This window comes from Lepus europaeus, chromosome 20 (assembly GCF_033115175.1).
Source record: "Lepus europaeus isolate LE1 chromosome 20, mLepTim1.pri, whole genome shotgun sequence".
Taxonomy (NCBI): Eukaryota; Metazoa; Chordata; class Mammalia; order Lagomorpha; family Leporidae; genus Lepus; species Lepus europaeus.
This window is the reverse complement of record NC_084846.1, coordinates 24,096,279-24,118,996: the sequence shown is the minus strand read 5'-3', so window position 1 is coordinate 24,118,996 and position 22,718 is coordinate 24,096,279. Positions and strand designations below refer to the sequence as shown.

The 22,718-nt window shown below is 40.7% G+C and overlaps 1 protein-coding gene across 1 annotated transcript; it reads left to right on the top strand.

Moving 5' to 3' along the window:
- The first annotated feature begins 991 nt into the window (after positions 1 to 991).
- Positions 992 to 3,628, top strand: LOC133749770 (kelch-like protein 7). The gene is given in 3 exon segments (XM_062179102.1): positions 992 to 1,410; positions 1,413 to 1,587; positions 1,590 to 3,628. Coding segments are annotated over 3 exon segments (1,467 nt in total). The 5' UTR covers positions 992 to 1,086; the 3' UTR covers positions 2,558 to 3,628.
- The last annotated feature ends 19,090 nt before the right edge of the window (positions 3,629 to 22,718 follow it).

The following is a 22,718-nucleotide window of genomic DNA, read 5'->3' as shown; positions in this document are numbered from 1 at the left end:
CTAAAGGATAAAATTCACACAGTCTTCTCAATGGATGCAGGAAAAGCATTTAACAAAATTCAGCAGCACCACATTAAAAAATTTCTCAACAAGGAATAGAAAGAATCTATTTTTTTGAAGGAATCTATTTTTAACATAATAAAGGCCACATAGGAAAAGCCAACACCTAACAACATGCTGAAAACTGAAAGCTTTTCTTATTACATCAGAAACAATAGAGGACGCTGGCTTCCATCATTTCTGTGAGACATACTACTGGAAGTCTCAGTCAGGGAAAATGGGCAAGAAAAAGAAATAAAGACAAGCAAAATTGTTCCTGGTACACATGACATTCTCTAATACAGAGAAAACCCTGAGGGCACCATGAAAACTGTTAGAAATAAATGAATTCAGTAGAGCTGCAGGAGGAAAAATATCAACAACAAAATTCAGTTGGACTTCTAAGTATTAACAATAAATTATCTGAAAAGGAAACTAAAAAAGCAATACCATTTTAAATTGCAGCAAAAATAATAAATTAACTTGAAATAAACTTAAGTAAGGAGTATACTAAAATCTACAAAGCACGGATGGAAGCAATTAAGTCAGAAATAAATTTAAAGATAACTCATGTTCATGGACTGGAAAATTCAATTTTGTTAAAATGTCCATACCGAGGTACCGCCTCCGTGGGAGTGACGGGCGGTCGCCAGGAGGGGAGGGTCCCTGCGGGCCGCGACCCCCGGCCGTCTCCGCCTCGCTCCTCGCGCGCCCGCCGCTTTTGCTATTGGTGCGGGGGTTGGGGGCCCAAGAAGAGCTCCTCGCCGGCGGACCCTGGAGGGGGGGCGCTGGTTGTGTAACGGCGCCGGCCGGGCTGTTTGAGGGGTCGCGAGGGCTGGCACCGGCGCGACCCAGCCCGAGGACCCTCAGCCCAGAGGAAGCGGGAAGATCGCTGGCCGCGGGGTCGGCGCCTGCCCGGGACCCCCGCCCGCCCGCCTGCCTGCCTTGCCCAGGTGGAGCTGGTGGACGCCCTTGTTGTTAAGAGGGGCCCCCTTCGTGGGCTCTGCGGCGCGGAGGCGAAAGAAAACTTTGTGTGATGTGATCCTCATGGTCCAGGAAAGGAAGATTCCTGCTCATCGAGTTGTCCTTGCTGCAGCCAGTCACTTTTTTAACTTAATGTTCACAACAAACATGCTTGAATCAAAGTCCTTTGAAGTAGAACTCAAAGATGCTGAACCTGACATTATTGAACAACTTGTGGAATTTGCTTATACTGCTAGAATTTCTGTGAATAGCAACAATGTTCAGTCCTTGCTAGATGCAGCAAACCAGTACCAGATTGAACCTGTGAAGAAAATGTGTGTTGATTTTTTGAAAGAACAAGTTGATGCTTCAAATTGTCTTGACTTTTTGAAGTACCCTTGGAAGCATGCAGTATAAGTGTGCTGGCCGAGTGTCTGGACTGTCCTGAACTGAAAGCGACTGCAGACGACTTTATTCATCAGCATTTTACTGAAGTTTACAAAACTGATGAATTTCTCCAGCTTGATGTCAAGCGCGTAACACATCTTCTCAACCAGGACACTCTGACTGTCAGGGCAGTGGATCAGGTGGAATGAGGTACCATCTCCTGTCCCCAGAAGATCGAGAAGAACTCGTAGATGGCACCAGGCCTAGAAGAAAGAAACATGACTACCGCATAGCCCTCTTTGGAGGCTCCCAACCACAGTCTTGTAGATATTTTAACCCAAAGGATTATAGCTGGACAGACATCCGCTGCCCCTTTGAAAAACGCAGAGATGCAGCATGTGTGTTTTGGGACAACGTAGTATACATTTTGGGTGGCTCTCAGCTTTTCCCCATAAAACGAATGGACTGCTACAATGTGGTGAAGGACAGCTGGTACTCCAAACTGGGCCCCCCAACCCCTCGAGACAGCCTGGCTGCCTGCGCTGCAGAAGGCAAAATTTATACCTCGGGAGGCTCCGAAGTAGGGAACTCAGCTCTGTACCTGTTTGAGTGCTATGACACAAGAACAGAAAGCTGGCACACCAAGCCCAGCATGCTGACTCAGCGCTGCAGCCACGGCATGGTGGAAGCCAACGGCCTCATCTATGTGTGTGGAGGAAGTTTAGGGAACAATGTCTCTGGGAGAGTGCTTAATTCCTGTGAAGTTTATGATCCTGCCACTGAAACGTGGACTGAGCTGTGTCCAATGATTGAGGCCAGGAAGAATCATGGGCTGGTTTTTGTAAAAGACAAGATATTTGCTGTGGGCGGTCAGAATGGTTTAGGTGGTCTCGACAATGTAGAATATTACGACATTAAATTAAATGAATGGAAGATGGTCTCCCCAATGCCCTGGAAGGGCGTGACAGTAAAGTGTGCTGCCGTCGGTTCTATAGTTTATGTCTTGGCTGGTTTCCAAGGCGTCGGTCGATTAGGACACATCCTTGAATATAATACTGAAACAGACAAATGGGTCGCCAACTCCAAAGTCCGTGCTTTCCCAGTCACCAGTTGTTTAATTTGTGTTGTGGATACTTGTGGAGCAAATGAAGAGACTCTTGAAACATGAAAAATGAGTGGAGCTGAAGATTCTCCAGACACTCAAAAATATGGCCACCAGTGCTTGTTCCGAGAGAGTGGCTACAAAGTTTTGGTTTGGTGTTTTGTTAAAGAATGTTTAAATGAAATCCCTATAAAATTGATGATTGTTTTATATGGATTTCCTTACTTAATTCAAAGACCCTATTTTAGCTGGCCAAATAACCAAGAACATAGCAAGAAAACTTGAAAAGTTATATGCATTTGGTGGAAATATGAATTTCTGGAATGAATTTCACATTTGTAACTATATGACAGAGGAGGGACTGGCTCATCAGTGAAGTACCCTCACCGTAACTCTGATTCTATTTTCATACATGATGGAAGTGCTGTGTAGTTAGGTCTGATTGTTTAGTCAAGAACTAAGAGTTCTTGAAGTCTAATTCAAGATGGGCAACTCTAATGGAGCAACTTAGCCTCACATGGTCTTGCTTGTCTTCATTTGTTTCCTTTAGTGCCAAATGTATTCCATTTTAAAAGTACATAGGAGTGGGTCATCATACACTCACAAAATTTCATGAACAATGTTTCTGGGGCTTAACGATGTGCCCAACCCCTCATAAAATATATTTAATCCAATTAAATATATTCCATCTTTTTAACTTGAGAAATAGTTAGCTTAGCACCCATCACTAATTTATGTCACTGTTTCCACACAGTAGTTAACAAGACTCTGCCTCTTCAGTCCTCACTGCTAGATAAAATCCAATCATAATAAGAATGATTCAATAGGAAAAGATAAAGCTATTTAGCAAAATTGTAGATCATTAGAAAAGCACTGATCATTGTATCACATCATGTTAATGCTGAACTATGGATTTAAAAGATACATGATTTCTTTTTCCTTAGCAAAACAGTCATATTTAACACAGTTGTCTCTGAAAGTTTCATAATAACTTAATGTATGTATTCTATTCATTGCTTCTACATGGTCTGTAAATCTTTTACAACCTCAGTTATTCAATTGTTTGCTAGTAACGTTTTGCCCTTTTCACTACATATGGAATGAGCCATATAAAGCTGTCACCATCAATGTTTTTAATCTGACAATATTAAATATTTTTTAACTTAAAATAGAAAAAAAAAAAATGTCCATACCACAACCATGGAATCTCCATCAGGTTCCAATGGCACTTTATTCCACAGATATACATATACAATTTTCAGATTCACAAGTAACCATGGGTGACACCAATGAACAAATCCATCTTCAGAAAATGGAATAAAGCTGCAGACACCACATTTCCCGAAGGCAAAATATATTATAAAACTACAGAAATATAGGGCCGGCGCCATGGCTCAATAGGCTAATCCTCCACCTTGCGGCACCAGCACACCAGGTTCTAGTCCCGGTCGGGGCACCAGATTCTGTCCCGGTTGCCCCTCTTCCAGGCCAGTTCTCTGCTGTGGCCCGGGAGAGCAGTGGAGGATGGCCCAAGTGCTTGGGCCCTGCACCCCATGGGAGACCAGGAGAAGCACCTGGCTCCTGCCTTCGGATCAGCACGATGCGCCGGCTGCAGCGGCCATTGGAGGGTGAACCAACAGCAAAAAGGAAGACCTTGCTCTCTGTCTCTCACTATCCACTCTGCCTGTCAAAAAATAAAATAAAATAAAAATAAAATAAAAATAAAACTACAGAAATATAGACCAATGGAACGGAACAGAGAGCCCGGAAATAAATTCACACATTCAGAATCAACTGATTTTCCACAAAGGTGCCAAAAAGTACATAGAGAAAAGAAACTTTTCATTAACCATCGATGCTGAGAAAACTAGAATGCACCTGTAAAAGAAATTGGACCCTTATATTGTAGCACACACAAAAATCAAGTTAAAATAAAGACAACTATAAGATCCTAATATTAGCATTGGTAGTGATTTCATAAATGTGACACAAACAGTTGACCAAGGCAAAAACAGACAAGTGAGATTACATCAAACTAACAAGCTTCAGAACAGCAAAGGATACATTCATACCACCGTGTTGTGGGATGGTGTGTTGACAGTGGCTTCTGAGGTAGGAGTAAGAGTGTCCTCTCTATCCTGCATTCAGTGGTATGAAGCTCACCTCAAAGTGTTTAAAAAGATAAAGTCTATGAAACAAAAGTTTGCTTCCATTTGAATATGTCCACCCAGACAAAATGTGAATGATATATAAGAATTGTAAATAGTGATCAACAAAGCGGGGGCGGGAGGGGGGGGTTAGACATTTGGCTTAGTGGTTACACCAGTTGGAATCACCAGCATTCCAAGAGGGCCCTGGTGAAAGTCCTGGCTCTGCTCCTAACTGCAGCTTCCTGCCGATAGCAACATGAAAGGCAGGGGGTGATGGCACAAGTATCTGGATCCCTGCCACCTATGTGGGAACCCAGATTAAGTGCTATCCTCCTGGCCTCAGCCTGGCCCTGCACTGGTTGTTAAAGGCATTTGGGTAGTGAACCTGTGAATGAGTGATCCTCTCTCTCTCTCTTCCCTCCCCCACCCCCATCTCTATGTGCTTCTGTGACTTTGCCTTTCAAAAATATTTTTTTTAAAAACTGATATGATTTGTTTTCAGAGCTCTTGTTTTCTCCTCTTTAACTGCATGCATTTTAAAACTTAGTACAATGACAGTAATTGATTTCTTTAATAACATAATAATAAAAATAGCAAAAACAAGATAAAACTCACTTATTTGTATTTTTGAGACCTTGGACTAATTATTTGATTTTCTCTTTGTGTATAATGAAAATTATTGAAAAAGCACACGTGAAAATTAGGCAGTGAGTAAGCACTTAATAAAGACTTCATGAATTTGACTTTCAGAGACTTAAATCTTAATAATACCACTGTCACAATTCAGGTGTATGACCTTGATCAAGTTATTAAACTTTCTTGGGCTTTATTCAATCCATGGATAACATTAAGGAGTTTTTTTCTTCTTTTAAGGTTTCCCTTCCAATCATAGGGCTTCGTGGAGAATGTATCTTAGCAAAATGGATGCAGCAATATTATTTTCAATATAGTTAAAGGTTATATATTTTAACTTAAATGTGTGTGAGGAGACAAAAAAGACAGGGAATGGGTTTGTGTCAATCTATAGGAATATTCAACACTAAAACCACAAACACCTATATGCCTACCATCCAGTGTGAACGTTATTCGGAGTGTAAGATATGGGAAAGAGGAGACTAAGTGAGAGAAATAAGAAGTTTGTGTGGCCCTCCTGGAAGAGGGCGAGGCCAGGGCAATTCAACTATTGCAGCCAATAAAAAGTTGCTTCACCCCTGTATATTCCCAGGGGCTTACTAGAATACCATTAAAGGTAAACATTTCAAAATCCAATGATTTTTGGAAAGTATGAGTAAGTTCTGACACTCCACAGTAAGCCAACAAACATGAGCCCCAGGAAAATCTCTACAATTACTCTTTCCCTAAGAGAAATGGATACATTTGCAATTACAAAATCTCCCAGCCTTGAGTAAGTTGGATATGTCTACACACTGTCCCTAGTTCCTCTGTGGGTTTTGAAAAAGAAGGCTGGGAAACACAATATATGGGTCTTTGACATCAGACACCTCCAGTTCCTTGGTAGGAGATTGAAGGTTACTATATCCTTGTTCAATATAAACCCATTTAAGTGAAAATTGAAAGAAAATGGCTGCAACAATAGCCTTTATTTCTAGTGGAAAGTGACAGGTCTTCTTCTATTTGTGTCTAAATGAAATGCAAAGAATCAGTGGTGGTAAATGAGTGGCAGTTTCCCTAAAGGGATGGGCAGAACCTATGAATTGTAACAGCTTTTCCACCAATTATATGACTTCCTGTGAGTAATACCACTTCTGTGAAACCTAGCTTCTCAACCTAAATGTCCATCAACCGAAGACTAGATAAAGAAATTGTGGGATATGTACACTATGGAATACTACACAGCAGTAAAAAAAAAAAAGGATGAATCCAGTCCCTTGCAACAAAATGGAGCAAGCTGGAAAAATTCATACTTAGTGAAATAACCCAGTCCCAAAGAGACAAACACTATATGTTCTCCCTGATTTGGAGAATTAATAGCACAGCTAAAATGAAAGCTATAAAAGTGAAATTGTCACTTCTTATTTATTTTATTTTATTTATTTTTTTGCAAAATTGTCACTTCTAAAACCAATGTCTTTGGGCCGGCGCCATGGCTCACTAGGCTAATCCTCTGCCTGTGTTGCTGGCACCCCCAGTTCTAGTCCCAGTTCGGGCGCCGGATTCTGTCCCAGTTGCTCCTCTTCCAGTCCAGCTCTCTGCTGTGGCCTGGGAAGGCAGTGGAGGATGGCCCAAGTGCTTGGGCCCTGCACCCACATGGGAGACCAGGAGGAAGCACCTGGCTCCTGGCTTCAGATCGGCGTAGTGCTGGCCGTAGCGGCCATTTTGGGGGTAAACCAATGGAAGAAAGACCTTTCTCTCTGTCCCTCTCTCTCTCATTGTCTAACTCTGCCTGTCAAAAAAAAATTAAAAAAAAAAAAACAAACCCAATACATTCAGGAATCCTTGATCTGATTGTCGAGAGACAGTTTATCATTATTACTTTTTACTATGTATATCCTTTTTTATTTGTTTTGTCAATTTTTTCTCTTCTTTTTTCTCTCTCATCTCTCTACTTCACACTATATGCTGAACTCACTATGTAATACAGAGTTAATTACATGTATTTTAAGGCAATTGCAAAAATATCCGAGTTAAAAATAAGGAAGGGGGTAAGAGATGGAGGAGGTAGTCTAAAACTGTAAAACAGTATAGTTCTTCATACAGGTATATAGACTTACCTCTCAGGGTATAGCCTAAGTCTAATCATGGGGCTCCAAACCCATAAGAATCGGTAGTATAAATACCATCTTCGCTGTTACAATGATCATATTAAATGTTAAAGACAACAGATAGACCAGTCTAAATTTAAAAGGAACATCATAAATAACATCAAGTACCTGGTAAAAATAATAGAATTAAAAAGGAAGGAAGAACCAACATGGGAAGTAGACTCCTAGAATGACTTTCACAGTAAATAACACTCTGACCTCAGAATCAACCCCTAAGGTTTCCTGGTTGGGCTGAAAGGCCTGCAAGAGCATTTCAGGCATGGAAGGGAAAGAGAACATCCACTTTGCTTATGGCCTTGTCCAAATACCGACTGAATCTATGGTCACAAAAGGCTTCCATAACCTTGGTAGCCCATGACAAAAGCCTCAAATGATCACTGACGTCATAAAGAGTGTTAATTGTTAAAGGAACAACAGTAGTCACTGTGCACTTGCTCCCCAGGTAGGACCTCTGTCCTACTGAATTGTAATATGAGAATCAACTGCAAATTTTCTCCCCAAACTGTACACTGTATGTCGTGTGTGGATGTGGGGGCAAATTGTTGAAATCTATAATTAGCATAGAGATGGTCCTCAGTATATAAAGTCATACTAAAAATGATCCATAATGAAGAAGGAGATGGGAGAGGGAATGGGAGGTGGGATGGGAGTGGAGTGGGGGGTATGGAGAAAAGAACGACTATATTCCTAAAGTTGTATCTATGTAAACATACATCCATTAAATAAAAATAAATAAATAAAAAAGGAAAAAAAGAATATAAGTAGAAAATTGTGATCAAAGTTCATCAAGCAGTTCAGGGTCCTTTGATCTATTTCACTATCATCTTTAAATACTTCTTAAGTTTAAGTTTCAGCATGTATATTTCACTTCTTGGAATGTTCATTAAAAATATAAAAAGGAAAAAAAAGAAACCTAGCTTCTTTTTCTAGATAAATAAGGACTTCATGCTATGTATTTTTTTTTTCAATTTGGCTGTTTTAATGTGATAGAAATTGAGGACTTAAAACCACAAAAATATATTCCCTCATAGCTTTGGAAGCCGCAAGTCTGAATCTAGATTAAGGTGTTATCAAGATCACAGTTCCTCTCCTTGTGTCTTTCTTTTTAATTTCTAGTGGTTGTTGGCATTCCCTACTTATAAATACTAGATACATCAATTAATCATTCTCTCTCTCTCTCTCTCTCTGTTTCTCATACACACACACACACACACATAATAGTATTTAAGATATACACACATAATCCTGAATAATCTTCCCATCTCAAGATTATTTGTAAACATATCTGGAAAGACACATTTATAAATTCCTGGGATTAATATATGGACAATATTTTGGCTCCACTGCACCCCAGGTGATCAGTGAAGTCCAGTTTTATTATTCAATGATTCTTTAGAAAGTAGCATGTCCTTTGTTAAAGTTCTATGGAGTCCTAGTGACGGGATGAGAAATGAAACAGAGCTCCTGAGTCTGTTACAGTTGTCTTCTTACCTAAGCACACCCAGTTTCTACAAGAGATATGGATAGGATTTCTTTGGTAAAATTTTAATTCATTCCTTTAGTTATATGAAAGAATAGCTCGAAGGGACATCTAAGATTAGGCATTCTGAAACCTCTTCTATCAGAAAAACTGGATAGATAATCCAGTGAAGTATGTAAGTTAAAAAATTTGAAAAAGAGATTTTAAAATAAGAATAATGAGATATTTTTGCTACCTTTGCTACAAGACTTGAAACACCTGAGAGCAGCAAAAGTAGAAAAGAACCATAACGTGTTTTGACAACAGGAAGTCCTCCAATAGCTGCCAAATTGAAATTCACTGTGAAATCTAGGCCTTTATTTCAATTTTAAAAATACAGGCTACTCTAGCAGATCAATACAAATGTTATCTTTTTAAAAACATGATATATTTGTAGGCTCCTTTGCTCTTGTAATGACTGAGAAAGAATAATAGATGGAGAATTGGATTGTATAGTACAATTTCACAATTAATCTCACTCCCAGGTCAATTGGAGGAATCTAGAACTCATAGAATTAATTTTCTAAGACTCTTCCTTCCAGAAAAGGGAACTGATGGATGAGGTTGGATACAGTGGAGATTCAATAGAACATTTAAAATGCAAATAGAGAGTAAGGGTTCCAGTAATCCTTCAACTGGGCTCTGAACCAAAGTCAAAGGAGCTCAAACTCAGGTCACAAATCAGTCTTGATCTTTGGAATATTTTCCAAAGATTACCATGAAATATGAAAAATCTTAATTAAATAGCACCCCACCACAGCCTTTGTCACCCCAATTTTGGAATAATGAGCCATTTTATTATGGTCACTCTGGGATTAGTAGGGAAAGGCATCTAACATTCTTTAGTGTATCCTCCTTCTCACACCAGATTCTTTTCCAACTCTTAATAACATTCAAGCAATCATTCAATATTTATAGAGTGACAGCTCTACCTTTTGGAGAATACTGAGGCAGTTGGACTTCATTTTGTCCTTAGAAATTGCCAACTAATCAATAATAAAAATAATGGCTACTGTAAGATGATTAGAGTCATGAACAGCTATGAACAGAGAGATGGGAGTTGATTGATTCTTATGCAGAAAATAATATATGTGTTTGTAGGGAGAACATCCCAAGTAGCATAGGATAGAATGAAAGCAAGTGCAGAATCTAGATATTATAGTAACAGGGGAAAAAATGTTAGCTCTTCTAATATTGGAGTTAAAGAAAGGATGACTCTTATTTAAATGCTAAGGAGGAATTTTGAGAATCTCACATAAAATGATCATTTCAGAAAACAAACTGTGGTGGCTGGCGCTGTGGCCCACTAGGTTAATCCTTTGCCTGCGATGCCGATATCCCATATGGGCACAAGGTTCTAGTCCTGGTTGCTCCTCTTCCAGTCCAGCTCTCTGCTGTGGCCTGGGAAGGCAGTGGAGGATGGCCCAAGTGCTTGGGCCCTGCACCCACATGGGAGACCAGGAGGAAGCACCTGGCTCCTGGCTTCAGATCGGCGTAGCTCTGGCCGTAGTGGCCACTTGAGGAGTGAACCAATGGAAGAAAGACTTTTCTCTCTGACTCTCTCTCTCTCTCACACTGTCTGTAATTCTGCCTATCAAATAAATAAATAAAATCTTAAAAAAAAAAGAAAGAAAAAGAAAACAAACTGTGAAGCTGCCTACTGCATGTAATAGAAAAAACATTGCGTTGATATTTAGAGGTACGCAGGAATGACTTCAAGCAGTGCACAATGGAATTCACAGCCAATGGAAACAATGACAAAAGAACCCATGATGTGTAAGATATGTGAACAAAAGAATTACTGCATAGTAATGAAAGACTAAATGAGAATTTTGACTATGGATTGGAAATCAAATGAGTGCATAAGTAGTCCAGGAATTAAAACAGATGCAATAAATGTTAGATTTTTTAAAAAGATTTATTTATTTAGTTATTTGAAAGGCAGAGTTACAGAGAGGGAGGGACAGAATGAAAGAAAAAATGATATTCCATCCACTAGCTTAATTCCCAAATGGCTGCAAAGGCAAAGGCTGGGCCAGGCCAAAATTAGGAACCCGGAAATCCATCCTGGTATCACTGGTGGGCAGCAGGGGTCCAGGCACTTGGGCCATCTTCTGCTGCTTTCCCAGGTGCATTGGCAGGGAACAGGATCCGAAGAGGCACAAACTGCTGCTGGTGCCAGATGGCAGAATCACATGTGACTCAACCCAATGTGCTACAATGCCAAATGTTAGATTTTTATAGTACAACAGACTGGAAAGGTCACAAGTTAAAGGTTGACGTAAGGATGAAAACATTTTAGGGACAGTAATGAGGGTATTATAAAAATGACTAATTATAGAACTCATTCTGAGAGACAGGGATTGAATGGGAATGAAGGGTAAGAAACTGGAGGTGAGAGTAGGTAACGAGAGATCATAAACAACGCAGAGATAAGTGCAGTTGGAGAAGAGGTTGGAAGAAAGGAGAATTCAGATGTTTCCATCTAGAGAAGTGAATTGCAGAGCAGAAATTTGATCCATTTTAACTATAGCTTTTTCACTGAGGAGCTTGAAACATTTAGGATGATGACTTCTGAGTGGCCAAAGTAATGAAACATGTTGAGGGCTAAATCATTGAGGGTAACAGAGGCCAGGACTGGGAGAGTTATGCAGATTCTGGCTTGGAATTCATTGAAGATTGCGACAAATTTTCACAGATAGGTGTTTGCAAACCTTGACATAAAGCTGGGAATTCACTCATTTATTTCAAAAATAGTTATTGCCTATTGTGTTCCTGGCACATGGTCATTCATAAGCAAGCATACTTGAAGTCTTTGCTCCTAAAGAATATACATTTTAATTGGAGAGAAAAAAAATCAACAAATGAGCAAGCACAATAATAATTCAGGTAGTGACAAGGGCTATGAAAGAAAACAAAGCAGTTTTTTTTTTTTTTAAGACTTATTTGTTTATTTGAAAGAAGACAGAGAGAGAGTCTTCCATCTGCTGGTTCACTCTCCAGTTTGCCACAATAGCCAGATCTGTGCCGATCCAAAGCCAGGAGCCAAGAACTTCCTCTGGGTCTCCAACGTGGGTGTTGAGGCCCAAGGACTCAGGCCATCATCTACTGCTTTCCCAGGCTATAGTAGAGAGCTGGATTGGAAGTGGAACAGCGGGACTTGAACAGGCACCCATATGGGATGCCTGCACTGCAGTCAGCGGCCCCACCTGCTATGCCACAGCGCCAGTCCCGAAGCAGGGTTTTTTCTTTTTTCTTTTTTTTTTGGCAGGCAGAGAGGATAGAGAGAGAGAGAGAGAGAAAGGTCTTCCTTTTTGCCATTGGTTCACCCTCCAATGACCGCTGCGGCCAGTGCATCGTGCTGATCCGAAGCCAGGAGCCAGGTGCTTCTCCTGATCTCCCATGCGGGTGCAGGGCCCAAGCACTTGGGCCATCGTCCACTGCCTTCCCGGGCCACAGCAGAGAGCTGGCCTGGAAGAGGGGCAACCAGGATAGAATCCTGCGCCCCAACCGGAACTAGAACCCAGTGTGCCGGCGCCGCAAGGCGGAGGATTAGCCTGTTAAGCCATGGCGCCGGCTAGCCGAAGCAGGGTTTTTAATACTGTAATATTGTATGAGCTTAAGGAAAGACTCAAGCCGGACATAACATTTAACACTGGAGCCACACCATGATGGAAGAAAGAAGACAACCGTGCTGATATCCCCAAGAGTGTGTAAGACAAAGAAGAAAACAAATTCACAAACTCTTGGGCAGGAGCACTGCTAGGAATGTATGATGGGTGATAAAGAAGCAAGCATGGCTGGAGCATGGCGGGCCCCAGGGGTCAGCAAGGGTCCAGGTTGACATAGGACCAGAGCAGGAGAAAGAGTCTATGGAGCCAGGATAATGTCTTTGGATCCTAGTGAAATGAAAATCAGGAAGTTAATTGAGAAAGCCTGGCACCAGGAACGACAATTAAGAAAGTCATTTGATCATTCACTGGATAATTTTGGTGGATTGGGCTGGGGTGGCCTGGTAAAAATAAATTTTTAAAAATGGGATAAATAATGTTCATGAAAAATATGTACTATGAAAAAAAATGCAAGGATGTCAATGTTTTTTGCCTAAAAATGATAAGTGGTAATTTCCCATAAAACTTTTGGAAGTACCCTCAGATTACTGAGTAGTAAGATGTGAGGGACAAAGGTCAGGGGTTAGAGGCACAGAGAATAATGCAGGTTCCATGTTGACTCAAAAGTTTTGGGCCCATGGTGGACATTTGGCCCAGCAGTTAGGATGCCACTTGGGATGCCTACATAACATCTCAGAGTGTTGGGTTGAAGACTATTTCCACTTCTGGTCCAGTTTCCTGCTTGTGAGCACACCCTGAGAGGCAGCAGATGATGGAGCAAATATGTGGGCCACTCATGTGGGAGACTCAGATGGAATTTTGAGTCCTGGCCTTGGCCTGGCACAGTCTTGGGTGTTGTGAGCATTTGGAGAGTGAACCAGTGGATAGAAGATATTCTCTCTCTCTCTCTCTCTCTCTCTCTCTCTCTCTCCCTCTCTCTCTGCCTGTCAAATAAAATTAGAAGAAAATGTAAATAAAAGTTTTAGCTTGCACAACTTGAAGAATGTATTTGCTACTGGTTTGGAGAAGACTAGAATATGGTAGGCTTGAGAATGGAAGAAAATCAATAATTCATGTTTGGTCACATTAAGTTTGAGATGTGCCAAAATCACCTTAAAATTTCCCTCAACTTGACTCAACTTTAGACCAGGCTACTCCAACAATAGGTCCTTAACCTTGCATTTTAAAGAGCATTTATTTTAAGGGTGGGTGTTTGGGGCAGTGGTTAAGACCCCACTTGTGATATCCATAGGCCATATCAGAGTGCCCGAGTTCCTTCCTGGCTCTTGATTCTAGCCTCCCTCCAGGGGCACCCTGGGAAGCAGCAGGTGATGATTTAAGTACTTGGGTCCCCGCCACCCACATGGGTAACCTCATTGGGTGCCCATTTCCTGGCTTCAGCCTGGCTCAGTCCCAGCTGTTGAGAATAGTTGGCAAGTGAACCAGCAGATGAAAGAAACATCTGTCTGTACCTGAATTCCTCTTTCTCTCTTCTTTTCAAATAAGTGAAAATAAATAAATTTTTAAAATTTGCTTTTTTTAAAAAAACAAGAATATTTACTTTTGATAATTTGCAAGAGGAAACTTTCTTTTTTTCTGTTTCTTTGAGATGCAAACCTTCTACCACCCAGCAATGTTTTTTTAAAGGACCTGGGAAAGGATTCCTTAAGAAAGATGAAACCCAATCTACTTGTCTCTGTGGACAGGCTTGAGTCGAAATCCACCAAGCACAAATCAGGGGCAGGCATTTAGCCTAGCAGATAAGACAGTTATGATGCCTGCATCCCATGTACTTTTGGGTTGATTCATGGTTCTGGCTCCTGATGCCAGCTTCCTGCTATTGCAGACCCTGAGAAGTGATAGCTCACGTGCCTGGGTTCCTGCTACCCACATAGAATATCTTGATCAGAGTTCCTGACTCCTGACTTCAGCCTCTGCATTTGGGGAGTGAACTAACAGAAGGAACACTCTCTCTGTTGTCTCACTTTCTTTTTCTTTCTGTTTGTCTGCCTCACAGATAATGAATAAAATTGCAAAAAATAGCAAGCATCAGTTATGGGAACAGGGGGCCTAGTCCCATTGACTAAAACTTCAATAATGTTAGCCTACCAGTGCCCTCACACTAGTTCACCCCACTGCCTAAAAACTCTGCTGTCTTCTGTCTCACCAGAGCTGAGTTCAACCTCCTTTACTGAAATAGTCTTGAATAAAATCTTCTTTGCCCTTTTAACTGGCCTGATACAGATGCCTATCAGATCTATCTAAATGGAGATGTCAAGACATGAAGATGTGAATCAGCAATTCCCAGCAAGAACTTAGGCAAAAAACATAAATTTGGAATTTTCAGGCTAGCACTCCTGTTTAAAGCTGTAAGACAGGAGGAGATCACCTGGGTAAGAGGATGGAAATTTTCCAATACTGGAGATGCAGAGGAGTTATCACAGGAGACTGAGAAGGAATAGCTAGTGAGGTCAACAAACAGACAAAAGACGTAGGTGTTATGAAGGTTAAGTAAAGGAATCCTTATAAATTCCCTATGGTTTGAGACATCTACACCTCAAAGTTTATGGTAAAGGTTAATGGATTTAGGGTAGAGAATGATATAATTGTGGTGTCAAGGAGATAGGCCCAGTGAGAGGTGTTTATATTCTTTTAGGCTTGCCCTTGGAAAGTAGTTCTCAAGAGCAGTTGCTAATTGAAGCTGAGCTTGGTCTAATTTCCCTCTCTGCTTCCTGCTTCACAATGTGACCATCCTTCTCACACGTGTTCTGCCATCTTCAGATGATGCCAGACTAATGGGGATGCCAGATCTTGAATGCCAACCTCCAAAAGTGTAAGCTCATTAAACCACCTTCCTTGCCAAGAAGATCCTTTCAGGTAGGTTAGTTGTGATAATGAAAAGCTGACTAATACAAGCAATAATGATCAACTGAGATCATTCTGTTATCTGTATCTGACAAGGAGCCATTGAGTTCCACAGTTCAGTGATCTTTCTTCCCTTGACAGGAGCATCACCAGTGGAGCTGTAGGTGTATAAGCCCGGAAAGAGTTGGGTTAAGAGGGAAGTGCAAGGCAAAAAGGAGTAACAGCACAAACATGCAACAAAATGGGGCAGTAACCGTGAAGAAATGCAAAATTGAGTGGTTTCTTTAAAATGGTCTACACTAGGGAACATAAAACTAAAAATAAGTTTATTTGGTACATACATTTTTGAGGTCTCTGCAAAGTTTTTCATAACACACATCCCATGAACATTTTCAAAGACCTTTCACATTTGTGTAGTCACAGAAATAAATCATGAGTGAAAAAGCGGTGATGGAACACAGCAAAATAGACAATAGCAAGAGCAGCAGCCTTGAGCAGAATGAAGCTCAGGCTGTAATGAAATAGATGAGTTGATCTTAGATCAAGAAAGCAAGTGGATGAGTTTTTATGCAGGCAGATGTCATGGAAGACTTTGAGAATCCTTATCTAGCTGCTTCTGTTTCCTCAGTGAGGGGAAAGCCAGCTCATTAGCTGAAAATTAGATGAGGGGAAAGGGAGAAGGTATCAGATGCTTAAGGAGATAAGAGAAGTTATAAAACTGCATCCTAAGGGACTGGGTAAGTGAAAATGAAGACAAGGCAACACTAAGGCCCAGTTACGGAGTGTGGTCATGGAATGAATATGAGCATAAGCACCGTGTTGTGTGTTTTGCTACTATCAGTTGCCAACCATAAGATTCAAAGAACAATATAAGCAGAGAGGTACATCCAACAAGGTTTAGGGTTGGACATGTGGATATGACAGAATATAATGTTAGACCACAGAAAAGTAAGGGCTGAAGGGGATCTCGGACCACCAATGGCTGGTGGGGACAAGTGATTGGAAGTGTTCTTTTTTCTTTTAAAGAATGGCAAAGAGTTTTGAGAATTAGGGTACCAAAAGATGGATGTTCTAGAGATGGACATCTAGATGGACATCTAGATGATCTGATGGGGTGGTTAAAATAGGAATTTATGGAGTGGAAAAAATTATTGCTAATAATGCAACTTCAATATGGCCAAGGCTGAGGTTGGAGAGACGCAAGATCACTGGGAATGAGGTCTGAGAGCAGAGAGGCCATGTGCTAGGAGGAACAGGTGTGTGCATATTGAACTCACTAAGCAATATGAAAGGAGCAGTCATGGAAAGGAGACAGCTGAGGGCTCAAATACCCAGGAAATGGTGACTTATCAAGGAGAATTACTGGGTGGTAAGCATGCTGTAGAGACAGCATGACTTTCAAAGCAACATGGGCTTTCGGAAAGGAAGGATGGATTATCTCATGTGAAGAGCTGTGAGGACTGAGCCAGACACCCACTTGTCTCCCGACTCAGAAGGGACAGATGTGCAAAGGGGGTATTGCAGACATCTCTTCTGATGGGTAATAGGTGGCTTTCAGCGGGGAGCTCTGCTCTGTTGCAACTCATTCCAAGGGCTTATCAGATGTTCTGTGAAAGTTAAAATCCATGATGGACTTTTGAAAAATGGTGGACATAAGAAACATCTAAGAAGCTTGTTTAAAATGCAGGTGCTCCTCAGGCAGGTCAACGCATTGAATGCCATAAGTGACAGGTCTGGTTCTTCTGTGTGTCATCACTGTGCTGTGATGAGGATGGGACTGTACTTCAATGTCCTTCCTCCCCAGGATCCACAACCCCATTCTCATGATGAGAAAAGCATAAACAAACCTTCATTGCAGAACATTTTGCAAAATATCTGACCATGGCTTCTCGAAAATTGGAAAGGTCATAAAAAACAGAAAGGTCTGTCATAGCCAAGAGATGCTGAAAGAGACATGAAGTTCTGAACGAGATGTGATATTCTGGATAGCAGCAGCCTGGATCAGAAAAAGGACAGTTGGGAAAAACTAACAAAATAATTCCAAGTAAAGTATCAGGGTTCCAATACTCATTCAATAGTCATGACAAAAGTACCATGGTAATGTGGAATGTTGAGAGTGGGGGTGGGTGGGACTGGGTACTGGGTATGCTGGGATTTTGTGTTTTATCTGTGAGACTTTCTATAGATCTAAAACTATACCAAAAAAATTATATTGATAAGTGCAGATGCTTGGGTGGTAAGACACAAGAACTAGCATTTTAAAATTTATCATTTTAAGAATAAAATTTGTTATTTTAATTTATTATATCAATTTAATTTATTTATGTGAGAGATAGAGATACAGTGAGCTACCGTTTGCTTGCTCACTTCCCCAGTACCCACAATGGCTGGGCGGACTGAAGCTGGGAGCCATGAATGAGCATTTTTAGAAATTGTAATATGGGACCAACATGTGGTGCAGCAGGTTAAGCCACCACTTGCAATGCCAATATCCCACATTGAAGTGCCACTGTGAGTCCCAGCTGCTTCACTTCTGATCCAGCTTCCTGCTAATGCACCTGGAAAAGCAGGGGAGGATGACTCATGTACTTAGGCTGCTGCCATCCATATAGAACACCAGGAGCCCATTTCCAGTTTCTGGCTTCTGGTTTCAGCCTGGCCCAACCTGGCTACTGTGGCCATTTGTGAAGTAAACCAGTAGATGGAAAATCAACCCCGCTTCTCCCTTTCCTTCTCCCTCTCCCTCCCCCTCTCCTCTCTTTCTCTCTCTGCCTTTCAAGTAGATAACTACATCTTTTAAAATATGTATAAAATAAAAATTTGCAATATGGTTTATGAACTGTGAAATATTAAGATCTTGTTCCTTTATTCAGTTTTTCTAAATGCATATTATCACTCAAGGAACCCTCCTCATGCCCCTTCTCATTCATTTCTGGCTTCCACTGTCAACTACAGGTTTTATTTCCATTACTATAAGTTAGTTTTGCCTAATCTAGGAATTAATATACATGGATCACTTCTTTGCATGCAAATCACTCAGCATGATATTTGTGAAACTCATCAATTACATTGCTTGTGTATTTTTATTGCTAAACAGTTTTCCATTATGTGGGTGTATCACAATTTATTTTCAAATTCTCCTATTGATGAACAATCATCATTTTTCATAATGATGTAATTCTGTTGCAACTGTCTCACAGAGCTCATCATTGCTATAAACAGTAGCTGCCTAGTCCATTATGTTTCAGTTAATAAACTCTCCCACGTATGGAAAGATTACTGAGTACCTGAGAACCTTAATACACCTGGAAAATAATATGTCAAGCCTGTCTCACCATTCAGATAAAGATGAAAAATTAACAACAATAGCCTCGTAATGAAAAGGCATGATGTATCGGAATGCCTACACAGACAACAGAAAGAATTCGCAGTCTAAGAGGTCTCATTAGTCTTTAGTTAGTGGACAGTGCTGATTTGTTTATCAGCCTTCGGGGACCCATGAGCACAATGAGTGGGTACAAGCAGCCTGCTTCTGATGAGGCAATAAACAGCACTGGCAAGGGTTAGTCTGTTTGGCTACCACCACCAACAGCACAACTTTTTGAGTTTCTGCAGGGTTGTGTATTAGACATAATACGTATGCTACACTGGCTGTTTACAGGAATGTTGTGGGAAAGGAAACAGCCTGATAAACTGCAGCAAAGGAAGGAAAGAGAAACAGTTGGAAAAGGAATACACATCTGAATTGAGAAGACAGGAAGAAACGAGGAGCTAAGGCTGTGAGCTAGTTCTACAGAGCTCTCTGGAGTGCAGTAATTGAGACTAAGAGTACAAATAATATTCTGAGTAGGAGAAGAAGGCTACAGCTGAGACACATGCCTGGAATGCATGCTACCTTGGCAGGAACTTCTGTTCCCATAGGAACCCGTATCCTCCAGCCTCGGCTTGACTAAGCATTTGGGACATGTCTTCCACAGCTTCATGAGAAATGCATGAGTGAACTGAAGTCTGTTCCCACACTTTTCCATTTCCAGTAGCTGCAATGGCTCCCTTGTGTGTATTTTCTCTGTTGCTCATTCTCATCATCTCTTTCTTTTCCTTTTCTCTTCTTTTGTTTGGATGTTTCATCTTGTGTGCATACTTTTAATTTTAGGCTTTCATTTTCTCAACAGAGTTTCTAAGGCCTGTGTTGATATTTAAATGAACATTATATTTGACATTTTAATGTTGATCCTGAAGAATTAGAAAGGGTAAAAATCCAAAAGCCAACAGAGAAATTATCTGAAAACTTTAAAAAAAAAAAACAGCTATATGCATCCTGTGCAGTATAACAGGATGAGTCTGCAATCAACTTAAGCTAAAGATTGAATCCAATCCCTAGGGAACAATCTAAGGACCTCCTCCCAAATTTCACATGACAGTTTGTTGGTGAGAATCAGTCAGGAATGGACATCTTTGCTTTCCTGAGAACCTATGATCTCATTTGATTAGCTGTTTAGATTGGCTGCAAAATACCACCCCAAGATTTTTTTTTTTCATAGTTTAAAGGGTGATCTTGTTGTCCTGTAGTAATTCAGTTGCCTAATGATTTTTGGCTAGTCCTAGTCCATATACAGCCTGACTTTGTCTGGCACATTAAATTCCCATGTAGTTTTTACACAGCTGGCAGTAAAAACCTCCAAATACTGGCATCTGTATAACTGATTTACGTGACTTTAATTTTTATTGGATGAATTGAGAATATGGGAATATTGTGCTTAAGCTGTATGAACCTTAAGATTTAAAGTAAACAACTTATTATTCAACTCAACAAATTCTTACTTCTTGGATAAAGTGGTTCTATCTGTCTGCATGGCCATTTTTACAGCAAATTGTGGGACACAAGATTTCTTGGAATCTCTGAATGTATAATGACTGGAAAATAGCCTGCAGAGTGCCTTTGTTGGGGAGTTGGCCATGTAGGGCATCTTACCTCCTTCACTGCCACTGGCAAGGATTTGGTAGCGAGTCTGTATCTCAGGGCTTGAAAATGAAGAGAGGGAGAGGGGAGCCAGATCTGGGTTGGATTCTAATATCTTTCTATTATCTCTCCAAGTGCCCTGGGGAAGTTATTTAAGCTCTGTGGCTTTCATCTTTCTCATTTTAAAACAGGGGCTAAAAATAACACATGCCAACAGCACACAACATTCATGGAGTCATTTTGATGGTTGAATGAGTTATTAACTGCAAAGATCCTGGAACATCGTAGATTATGGCAAGGGCCTAGTGCATGTTAGCTGTTAGTGTTTTTTGTTTAATCTCATTTTGTTTCTATCACTTGCACCTTACTGGGAAGAATGTCTTTGGTGATTATTGCCTTACTTGGAATGTAATCTAATAAATATGCACACAAGACAGTCTTCTGAGCTTTACTTAGAGCTTACTGCAGCATTCTGGTGTTTTTCACAGTCAAGTTGATGTCTACCAGCTCCCACAGTACAACTCTTTGTGCTCTATCAGCATCACAGCCTCTGTTTCACTGGTGCACCAGCTATAGCTGAAGATGCAACACTTGTGCACCAAGTCTTAAAAAAAAGCTATTATTAAAACTGCTATGTTCTGTTATGTTATATGTGGGTACATATTGTGTGTCTACATGGGAAAATTTATTAAGAGTTTTATTTTAATTGGCTTATACTTAAGACTGCCCATAAATTTAAACACCTAAATTATTCAAGGTTATACTTTAATTCGTGTGGCCTAAATCTCTGTATCATATATTTTAAACTTGTTGATAGAAAGAAACTAAAAACATTTTATATGTTTGTGCTTAAATTTGCTGGTGAAACAAGCTACATCATGTTAGATACTTAAGAGATGTTTCCAAATATATGCATTCTTAATATTTATGGAAGGCATTGGACCTTCTGGTAAATGTTTTCTTAAGTTGTTATCTAATGGTTAAAACTGCTTTCTAAGTTTTCATGTGATATTTCTATTGTCAGTAAGTGATCTGGGACTGGCACCCCCATTTCTCTATTCTAAGCCCAACTTGTTCTTTCATTTCTCTATTCTCTTCGAGGTAGGAAACTATTTCTATTATGAAGGAATCTCCAAGATTCAAAATTTGATTTTTAGTTCTTATAAAAGGGATAGCTAACATTTTTCTGTAATAGCATAGCCAAAATAAGAGCTGAAATTATAATTTCTTAGCTAGATTTACTTCGCCATCAGCAAGGTAAACAGTAAACAGGAAAGACCTCTCTTTCAGACCAAAGGGAAAGAAAGTTTTAAAGTGAGAATATAGTTTTCCTCATGGGCATTGTCTGCCTCAATATAAACTACTACAGAACATGCCTGTGACTACAGACTTCTAGTTTAGGCCACTGAAGATTAGAGATGGGACTTGAGCACCCCTTGACTTGCATCCTCTGGTCTGCTTTAACAAAAACCAGGAGGAAAAGAAAGCTAGGCATCAGAAATGTAGAGATAGAAAAGATGCTCTGTACAGTGATCTGCCCTCAAGGAGACCCAACAGGCCAGTCCACTGCAGTGGCTTTCAATGTGGCAAGCCTGGGCTTCAGCAGAAGTCAGCCTGTGAAGAGCCCTGGAAGCTCTGCCAGCCAAGAGTTGGATCACTGGAAATGGACCTGCCCTGGAGTCGAAGGACACCCAGGTCAGATCCACAGATCTTATTGGCTCTAAGCTGAAATGTCCTTCACTCAGCCCAGCTTCCAAGGTGACCACTGCTGCTGAGGAGATGGCCAAATAGGGTCAGTAACATTGCATGCAGAACTGTATATTTCCTGTTGGAGTTGCCACCTGCCTTTACTTGGCCAGCTCTCCTCCCAGGCCAGCTAGGTAATGGAAGTCAACAGGGTGCCCTCCCCAAGGAGGTTTACACCTCCCTTAGGATGTAGGCTATATGAAGAGATAGACGAGTCTGGGCCTCATATTTTACAACACTTTAAAGCCCACCTGATTATTATCAAGCCCCTCTGTCAGGTTCTATTTGCCTCTCAATCAGAAAACTTATTTGTAGCTTAGCACCTTTCTTAGGTTCTCTAATAACAACTCTGCCCTCTGTATCTAGCCCACTTGGGCCTCATTCCTTTGTATCCATAACCTCTACTCTACCACCAATGGCTCTACTCCCAACCTGTGTGTACTGATGGTCCTCTCCCCCACTTAATGTTGTATGATTGTTCAAAATTTCTCTACACACAAACCCTCTACCTTCAAAAGATGAGTAACTTTTCTCCTGGTCTTGGCTGGAATCAACTTTAAGCCATATTCCCTCCCCCCCCCACCCCATTTCCT